Genomic DNA, 9478 nt, shown 5'->3' with positions numbered 1-9478 from the left:
TATGCCCCCAAGCATGCATAGGCGGCCCGATAGTTGCCTGCTCGGATTCACTCATTGCTCAATTTGCTCCGCACTCCCGCGCAGTGCAATAACCCTAATTATTTTAAGGCCGATAATAGCACTTGTTAGTCATTGTGCGAAAAGGGTGGGGGGGGGGAAACACGAAACACGCGGTGACGCCGCACTACATTTCTCTGCGGTGTTGCGGAAGTAGGTTCGTGTGTCAGGAGCACGTGGGCGTGCCACGAGGTGGTTGGTGGCTTTGTCGCTCGCCACCGGAGACTTTTCAATCGCCCCCCGAATCGCTTCTCTCGTAGTCTGGTTAGTGCCGGCTTCGGTTTTCTGATCCCCGCTGGAATCACGAAAGAAACCCCCCCCCCCCAAAGCTCAACGCAAGTTCTGCTCGAATTTGTCTTCAAGCGCGAAAAGTCCGGGGCGCCCGTTTTATCGCCCTCCAGCTCCGTGTGGTCTTAATCACGGAAGCCGGGCCGCTTAGCCCCCCTCTTTATTTAGAATCCAAGAAGCCTCCTTCGAAGACCGGACCTCGCACCCACGGAAGGCGGACGACACCAGTAAACCTGGGCCCTGAAGCCCGACCTTCGACCACGGGCCCGTCCGAAGCCAGAACTCCGAAACATTGCACGCGTAAGCAAGCACCCCCAGCCCCCGAAGCAGAGGAGCATGCTGGGCATGCAGCAGCGATGACTGCTCGCGCGCTGCTGGCGCTGGCGATTCTCCCGTCCCTGTGGAACCCCCCGGCAACAAGTGGCGACACGACCCCGGGAGCTCCACACCCCACCTGGGCCTGGACCGACCCCGCTGTTTGGTCGGGAGCTGTGGCCTCTTGGTTCAGTTCCGTGCCCCAGAATGGCGTCATCTACAGCCGCCTCTACTGCGGGGCGCGGGACTGCGTGGACGAGAGAAGCTGCCAGATTCGTGGCCACAACATCACGGGTATCGATCGCATCATCGATGGGGGGGGGGGGGGGTTATCGGCCACTACACTACTAACATCGCTTTGTACCGCACCATAGTATGACGGCACCACTGGTAAGCCACTTATGATATCACGAGTACAAGCACTGGTATAGTAAGCTAAGCTGGTCATTATCACGAGTGGCTTGCCACGTTACACTTAACTCGTCGTAACATCATGGGTGTGAACCACAAAATCACGGATCTCTGATCTATATCATCATCATCATGATCATCTCCGCACAATGCAAGATGTATGTATTATCAGACGCGTTGACCGCGCCACGTGTAACGACTGATAACGCACGCTTTCGTTTGGTAATTATGAACGGGGGGGCGGAGGGTTGGAATTGAGAGAACTTTGGCCCACGTGCTTTATCTACAAGCGCGAGAACATTTAGTACGTTGCAGAGGTGGGACAAAGTCATTGTTATGCAAGTCCAAGTCGAGTCGCAAGTCATCAAATTCATGACTCGAGTCTGACTCGAGTCCAAGTCACATGACTCGAGTCCACATCTCATAGGTGGGACAAAGTCATTGTTATGCAAGTCCAAGTCGAGTCGCAAGTCATCAAATTCATGACTCGAGTCTGACTCGAGTCCAAGTCACATGACTCGAGTCCACACCTCTGGTACGTTGGGTTGTACCTTGGTATCGACCGCACTTATTGTATCTAGCTGTGCAGAGCTGTTACGTGTTTCCTACCCCCCCCCCCCCCCCGCGTGTGTGGACTTTCTCTGAGCATTATTCCATTTGCTCTTTATTCCATTTGCCTTGCGTATTATCGCCAAGCACCGATGAATAGAATTGGCCCAACATCCTATTTTTCTGGGTAAACCAATGACATTTAATCGTAACGTATTAACCGAATCTTGATACTGTACACACTCATTTCGTGTATTTCAAAGCAAAAATTGGGACTTTTATAATCCGGTAGGGGTGTCGCCAAATGTGTATAACTACTGTGTACAGGTTTGGGGTGCATCCTATAAATCCGTTGAATACGGTAAATCAGTACAGCGTGCTGCTTGCTTGGCCCTATTGACAAGCCCCCACCTGTAATCCCACAGTCGAGGTCCTGGCGGACAATGAAATGCGAACCTCGCCGTCGGAGACCTACCCCAGCTTCCTGCCGGCACCCAGCCTTCGTACCCTGCTCGGCTGCCTGGACCACGACTGCCGCATTACGTCCGACCTGCCAGGTGACACGGCTGCTGCCGCCTTCAACAAGTCAAACCGAGCAATGGGGGATGACACATCCCCATCAATACTACACACCCCTCCCCTCCCACAGCCAGGGGTTATTTTACGTTCCCCCACAGTGACAATTTCCATTTCCTGATGTTTAATAATCCTTAAAGCGTCGACTTGCATCATTTTCAAATGTCTCCAATGTATCGGTGTCTTTAAGGCATCACATTCTCCACCTGTCATCAGCCGTGCTCAATCCTCTGCTGGAAGTTGACCTTTCCGAGTTGTCGACATCAGGCGACACGGTGGCGAGATGTTAACTCCCTCGCCTGGCATATGCAGTAGGTGGTGGATTTGATTCCAACCCTGACGCCTTTATATTTGGAGTTTGCATGTTCTCCCCGTAGTCGCGTGGATTTATCTCTGGGTTTTACTCCATATTTAGAAACCATGCATTTAGAGTATTTGGCTGCTAAAAATTTCTACATAAGCGACTTCGTTGGGCTACCATTTGTCACGAGGTCGCTGCTGAAAAAAGCTATATAGCTCGGTGGGCTTTACCGTTAAATTATAAATAGTTTATCTCCCACCGTCTTGTGATGTAGCGATACAACTAGCACCTGCAGACGAGTTGAATTCATGGCTCCATCTGCGGTGTAGGACCTCTCAGGTTGGCTGCCACTGATTTAGCGTTGACCATTGTCCCACATCCCTTCTTAGCGCAGTGTCCTGCGCAAGCTTCACTTGCTCTTCTTAGAACAGTCTCCAGCTATAGGTTGGTTAAAATATTGTATTTTGTTCTTTCTCATCTGAAGAAGCATTTAACATGTGGGCCAGATGCACATATTGATTAAATGGCTGTAGAGAATCAAGATTGCCAGAAGATGGCAGTGGAAGGCAGTGGACGTATTCTTGATTCAATTATCAAATACAAAAAATATTTGAGTGTTATTCCCCCCCCCCCGTGCATGCAGCTCACTGAGTTGCATTGGCTTCTGGTTGCCGAACGAAAACATTATCAGGTCGCACTCGTTACAAACTAAGTACTTGTCACTAATGAACCACGACACCTTGCTGATCTCGTCAAGGAGCATAAACCATCACGCGAACTGCAGTTATCCTCGCAGCGGCTTTTGTCTAGCCATCAAGCAAAGACGGTCACTGCATCGCGCACATTTAGATGCGCTTCTGTGGCCGTCTGGAAGCCACTGGAGTTATGCACTTTTAAATCTAGATTGAAAACTAATTTCTTTCGAACTGCTTTTTGTGTTTAGTTTGTTGTCCTTCCCCCGCACCTCCAATTAGCACGGTTGGCTACGTACGGCGAGAAAGAAATTCAACATACATACATTTTTCCGGGCACTCCAGTTTCCCCTCCATGTCCCAAACGCTCATTCATGGAAATGGCCAAACAACGAACGGTGACGCTGCTCTCCCCGCCGTTGCGGTCAAGTCTGCAGCGTGAGCTCCACCGCAGGCCGCACGGGCAGCAGCACCGTATCCACGAAATAAAATTAGGACCTTAATAAATAAACAGGGCTGCAAAGTGGGGCTCAAGATAAAGAACCAAAAAAAAAGAAGCCCACCGTCTTGACGTTTGTTCGCCTTGCCCGTTTCAGGCCTGCGGCGTGAGCTGCACCGCAGGCTCCACGGGCAGCACCTGGCGCGCAGCTCGCTCGAGAGGGCAGCGTGGCGATTCTCGCTGGCGCGCAGGGACGGCACGAACGTCGGGCCCCGGCTGCTGATGCTGTTCGGCGGCAGCGGCACAGGGAAGTCGCACGCGGCACGCACCCTCGCTCGGCACCTTTACAGCGACGGCATGAGCAGCCAGTGCGTGCACGCGGTAGTGCCCAGCCTGCTGCTCTCGGGGACGGAGGATCGCCACGTGCACCGGGTGAGAGAGGGGTGTTTCGGCACAGGTCGGCTATAGCTAGCAGGGATGCAACGTTTTTAAATCGATCCATCAATTAAAATTAATTCTAACCGCTTGCGGTTAGCGTCAATTTTATCTAGAGAGGCATAGCGCCGCTGTTTTTAAATACATTGTACTCACCACATAGAACTGTAGCGACACGACCGCACTCTACGATAGCTGGCGCCCAACTGCGCCACACCCCCTCCCGCATGGACTTTTTTTTACTTCAGATTCCGTTCCGATGGTCTACACATGTGTACACGTACATCATCGGAACGGAAGCTGGTTAAAACAAGCATATCGTATGCGTACATTGCAATCTTTTCTTACGTGCCTGATTCGACGCGTGTCATATACATGATAATTAATTATGATTAATTGATTCTTACGCAAGCAACACATGTATACAATTTCGCAAGTAATAATATCTTTACAATATAAATGATGTGTTGCTACGTCGAAGTGGAGCGGAAACAACTAAAGCCGATAAACAGTACCAACAATTACAAATTATTTTGCTCACAATGCATGCATCAAATCGTGCATCATCTAAGGAATCCTTTACTCACGGTGCACGCAAACGATATGCTTCCTGGTACTAATTGATTCACGGAGCAGACAGTTGTACACAGCAGTCAGAAATTGAGAACCATTACACACAATTACATGGGGTCAAGTGAAAATGCGTCATGCATGGGCCTTCAAAATAACGGAGATGTACAAACGTATGGGAGAGAGAGTGGACACCGACATTGTGACAAGTGAAACAGAAGCATCGGCGCCGTACGTTGGTGTGTGTTGTTGGGCTGCCTGCGGGGGGTGGGGGGGGACAAGGGTGGAGGCAGGGGGTGGATAGCAGCAATACAGGAGGAGGTCGGTGCTCCCCAGGATTGTGTGTTGAGTCAAAGGTCAAATCCACGCAACCGAGACAGTCAAAGTTGAACGAGAGAGACTTAATTCTCGCGTGGAATGGTGACGTTTATTCTAATTGCTATGGGGGCAGAATCGCTGTTACATGCCCAACAGCAAGAGTATTTGCGGGGTGTTTGTCCCCCAAGATAATTAGGTAATTGTACTTTGTCAACATTGAAATCGATTACCACGGCACGGGAGCCAAACTTGTCAACACGTGCCGGTTAATCACACTCCCTGTTAATGTACAAATAAATACATGCCTGTGTAACACCGCATGTAAACAACATCATCGTTGACACGTGGTGGAATTTCCCTTGTAATTGCCCACGAGATTCATCAAAAGTAATTATCATTACCCACCTACGATTAGATTATTTTAAAACATAATCCTCAAAAATGTCTTGTCATTTTATTTACTAACAGAAACTGAATATGCCTATACTATTTTATTTCACGGAAATATACCGAGTCCTCAACACGGGTGGAGGAATCAACGCGTGACTTTCACAAGAGAATAGTAGCCATGGAAGTTAGCAATCGAAGAGTGATAAGGGGACAACTGATGGCCTGTGAGTGTGTGTCGAGTGTGAATCGGCGAGTGCTCGATCGTCAAACAATCGGTGCAGTGATGTGGAATTCTATCTTCTCCCCTGCTACAGGAAAGACTGGAGACTTTGCTGTTGGAGGGGGTGCAAGTCTGCGAACATTCGCTCTTCATCGTGGACTCGGTGGAGGAGCTGTCTGTGGGGCTGTTGGACGATCTGCTGTTGCACATTCTGGATACCCCACAGAGCGCCTACAAAAAGGCCTTGTTCATCTTCATAAGGTTCGTTCGTTTCTCAATCCGCTTGTCCTGGCGAGGGTCGCGGCGGCAGCATGTTGAGTATGGCGGTCCACACCTCCCTTTCCCTGGCGACTGACTCTAGCTCTTCCTGGGGAATTCCCAGGCATTGCCAGGCCAGCCGAGCGACATAGTCCCGTCAATGTGTCCTGGGCCGGCCTCGGGGTTTTTGCCCAGTGGGACGTGCCTGGTAGAGTTCCGCGGGGAGTCTACCGGGTGGGGGGGCATCCTTACCAGGTGCCAGAACCACCTCAACTGGCTCCTCTCGATCAGGAGGAGCAGCGGCTCGACTCTGAGGCTCCCCCTATGTTACCGAGGTCCTGAACCGATCACGGGAGAGTGAGCCCGGCAACCCTGCAGAGAAACCTCTTTTCGGCCCTTTGTACCCGCGATCTTCTTCATAAGGTTTGAAGTGGAAATCGTATCTCTCTCTCTCTTTCTTGTTGCTTGTCCTCACTTCTGAGAGTAGATAACTAAATGAGCATAAATTTCGATTTAAAGCTTTTATGACTGCAGGGATTCATATTCTTGGTTCTTTCGGTAAGTCACGTAGAAGGGAAATTAAAAAAACGAAATCATTGTTTTATTTTTTTTATTTTATTATTTCCCTTTTACGTGACTTACCGAAAGAACCAAGAATATAAATGAGCATAATATATCCGCTTAATGTATCTGTTACTTAATGTTTTAATTTTACTCTGATCAGTCCAAAAATAGTATGCCAGAGCTGACTCGAGCTGCAGGGAATTTAATATAAAACTTTGATGAAACGTTAATTGATATTTGTGCAATATTTAAAATGTTTCACTTGACAATTAAATTTTTTCCTGATTAATTTTTTCTTCATTGTTTCACTTTTGGCATTTTGGTGACTGTCACTAACGCAAACTACTCTGCCTTGGTCTCAAGTCCTCACCTTGTGAAACATTGAAGTTGTAAAGGGCCAGTTAAAATAATTGCATGTGTTAGCAGTTTATTTTGGGGCACCGCGGTGGCGAGATGTTAACTACCTCGCCTGGTGTACAGGAGGTCATGGGTTTGATCCCGACCCTGGAGCTCGCTGTATATTTGGAGTTTGCGTGTTCTCGCCGTGGTTGTGTGGATCTTTCTCCGGGTCACATTTAGAAACACAAGTTTTTGGCTGCTATAAATTTCCACGTGATAAGACATTTCATTGGGCTATAATTTGTGACCAGATTGCTTCTGAAAAAGAGTGATATAGCTCAGTGGGCATTACCTGGTGAAATATCAAATTGTTCAGTTAAATAGTTTATTTTCATAAGAGATTTTTGGGTCACATCGTGTAAATATAAACGTGTTGTTAAACCCGCCACAACCCGACAGCCAATTAGTAAGGTTTGTCACTTAAACAAAACATGCCAATTCGTTACTAGTTCAGCGGTGTTAAACCCACAACATTTGCAACTAAACGTTGTTGTTTTTATTTTTTGTTCGTCTGGCTGTGTGCAGCAGCAACATCGGGACGTCGTTGATTAATATGCAGACACTGGAGGTGCTGCAGAGTGGAAGGGGCCGAGCGGAGATAACGATGGAAGAGCTGCCGGACAAACTAAGGCAGACGATGCGACAGCACCTCGGTAAATGGCGTCTCTCGTGCGTGCGTGGCCCTTCTTCAGTCTACTGCGGGATGTGGCACAACATTAACGCGTGGGCAACATGCCACCTCTGCGGTGAACACTGCCTTGGAGGAGGAAATATTTGGGGCCGTGATTTGGCGGGCGGCTGTGGCACGTTTTGCCGCTTGATGCGGAGGTTTGCGGTTAGAGCCCCACTGGCGTATTATTAACCGTAAGAATATACGCGACGTCCACTTCACAGTGGACGTTAAAGATTGTGCCGTTCAAAAAAGTGTAACGTAAATTTATGTTTGTGCAATATTTACGATTTTTTTTTACCCGGTGACGTCAGTTCCGTTCCATTGCCGTTCACGATTAGCAGTCGGCAGTGAGATGGTGCCTGAACCAGTCCTGACATCCCCCCCCTTCATCAGTCGGAACTGACCGGTGCGGTGAACTCACATCTCGTCAAGGAGCATAGACCATCATTACACGAACTCCGGCCATCCTCACAGCAGTGGCTTTCGGCAAACCATCTGGAACTAATCTTCCTTACGATGTTAGGAAGCCACCGGGAGCCATGCACTTTTAAATCCAGATTGAAAACACATTTTTTAGAACAGTTTTTTGTGGTTTAGTTTGTTGTCCTTCCCCTGCAACTCCGATTAGCACAGTTGGCTACGTACGGCGCGAAAGAAATTCAACATGCATGCATACGCACATCGCGACGCTAATCTTTAAAACACCGGCCTGGGATTTCCACTGCCCTGCGAGTCTTGACGGGGGTCGTCGCTTCCGCTTGCAACAGGTGAGGACGCGAAGAGCGCGCCGCTGCTCCGGCTCGTGACGCCGGTCGTCTTCCTGCCGCTGGAGCCGCGTCACGTGCAGCTTTGCGTGTGCGACGAGTTCCTGGCGCGCGGGCGTCACCCGAGTCCCGACCTCGTGTGGCGCCTCGCCTCCTCGCTCGCCTACTGGCCGCAGGGCGAGGGCCTCCTCGCCGTCGCCGGCTGTAAGCACGTAGCCCAGCGGGCAGCGCTGTTCATGCACCAATGACCCCACCCCCCCACTCCCCACCTCGTCGCTCTTACCTCTTCTCCAACAACTTCATCGACTGATGTTGCTGCTGTTGCTCAGTCAACCTCTTTGACCGATCGAGAGCTCGGCGACGGACGATGTGTGTTCTGCAACTCAGGATTGGGATTTTAAACCGGGGCTAAATGACCCCCATCGCCGCTACTTCACGTCACTGATTCTCCGTTCAACCAAAGGCACGCGCTGTGAAGATGAAAGCAAGTGTAAGCAGCAATAGGATTCTTCGATCGTAACGGTCGCACTGTCGGAGTAGACTCGTCACCACCGGGAACGGCAGCTCAAAAAAATAAATCTCTCTCCTGCCACCATCGCTGTTACTCTGCAGCGCCTTCATCCAGTCGAGAACTCGGAAGAGCAACGCGTCTTCTGCAAGTTGGATGCAGGACATGGGATTTGAACTTGGGTGAAATTGCATCGGTACGACACAGTGTCTCCAATTCTCTGATGAACCAACACTTTGTGAGGACGAACAACTGGAGCAGAGAAAATAGTATTAATACTATTTTCTCTGCTCCAGTTGTTCGTCTACCAGTGACAGAGCTGCATAGCTCTATGGAGAAAGTCTTATTGCTGCTGTTATGGCTATGAGCACTATAAAGTTGAAAGGTGCATCTCTTTCATTGAGGCTTGAATGTTTTTAGTAAATCGCATGCTAAAACTTGAATCAATTACTGTGATTACTTGGTGCATAAGGGTATCGTAGTTTATGCACTTGCAATGCAACAAAACGCCTCTGTGGCAAGATGTGAACTACCTCGCCTGGTTATACAAAAGGTCGTGGGTTCGATCCCGACCCTGATACCTGTATATTTGGAGTTTGCATGTCTCTCTCTCACTGGTCGCGTGGATTTTTCTCCTTCCACATTTAGAAACATGTGTTTAGAGTATTTGGCTGCTATAAATTTCCACAAGCCAGTTCATTGAGCTATCATTTGTGGCCAGATCTCTTTTGAAAAAGCTTTATAGCTCAGT

The 9478-nt window shown here is 49.2% G+C and overlaps 1 protein-coding gene across 2 annotated transcripts; it reads left to right on the top strand.

Moving 5' to 3' along the window:
* Positions 1-206: 206 nt before the first annotated feature.
* LOC144937836 (torsin-2A-like) lies at positions 207-8993 on the top strand. 2 transcript variants are annotated; one of them, XM_078865346.1, is made up of 6 exons: positions 207-954; positions 2046-2177; positions 3786-4060; positions 5656-5822; positions 7311-7435; positions 8223-8993. In XM_078865346.1, the coding sequence occupies exons 1-6, from the start codon at positions 702-704 to the stop codon at positions 8465-8467; spliced, it is 1197 nt and encodes a 398-aa protein (XP_078721472.1). In that variant the 5' UTR covers positions 207-701; the 3' UTR covers positions 8468-8993. The 2 variants fall into 2 exon arrangements, with proteins under 2 accessions (XP_078721472.1, XP_078721471.1); XM_078865345.1 differs by having other exon boundaries at positions 208-954; positions 7308-7435.
* The last annotated feature ends 485 nt before the right edge of the window (positions 8994-9478 follow it).

This window comes from Lampetra fluviatilis, chromosome 20 (assembly GCF_964198595.1).
Source record: "Lampetra fluviatilis chromosome 20, kcLamFluv1.1, whole genome shotgun sequence".
NCBI classification, from domain to species: domain Eukaryota; kingdom Metazoa; phylum Chordata; class Hyperoartia; order Petromyzontiformes; family Petromyzontidae; genus Lampetra; species Lampetra fluviatilis.
This window is presented reverse-complemented; position numbering and strand designations above follow the sequence as displayed.

Excerpts from the sequence above, each read along its gene's own strand:
- LOC144937836 (XM_078865345.1), top strand. The coding sequence starts at position 702 with ATGACTGCTCGCGCGCTGCTGGCGCTGGCGATTCTCCCGTCCCTGTGG. Across the intron at positions 5,823-7,307 it reads GCCTTGTTCATCTTCATAAG|CAGCAACATCGGGACGTCGT; the intron begins GTTCGTTCGTTT and ends GGCTGTGTGCAG. Across the intron at positions 7,436-8,222 it reads GACGATGCGACAGCACCTCG|GTGAGGACGCGAAGAGCGCG; the intron begins GTAAATGGCGTC and ends CGCTTGCAACAG.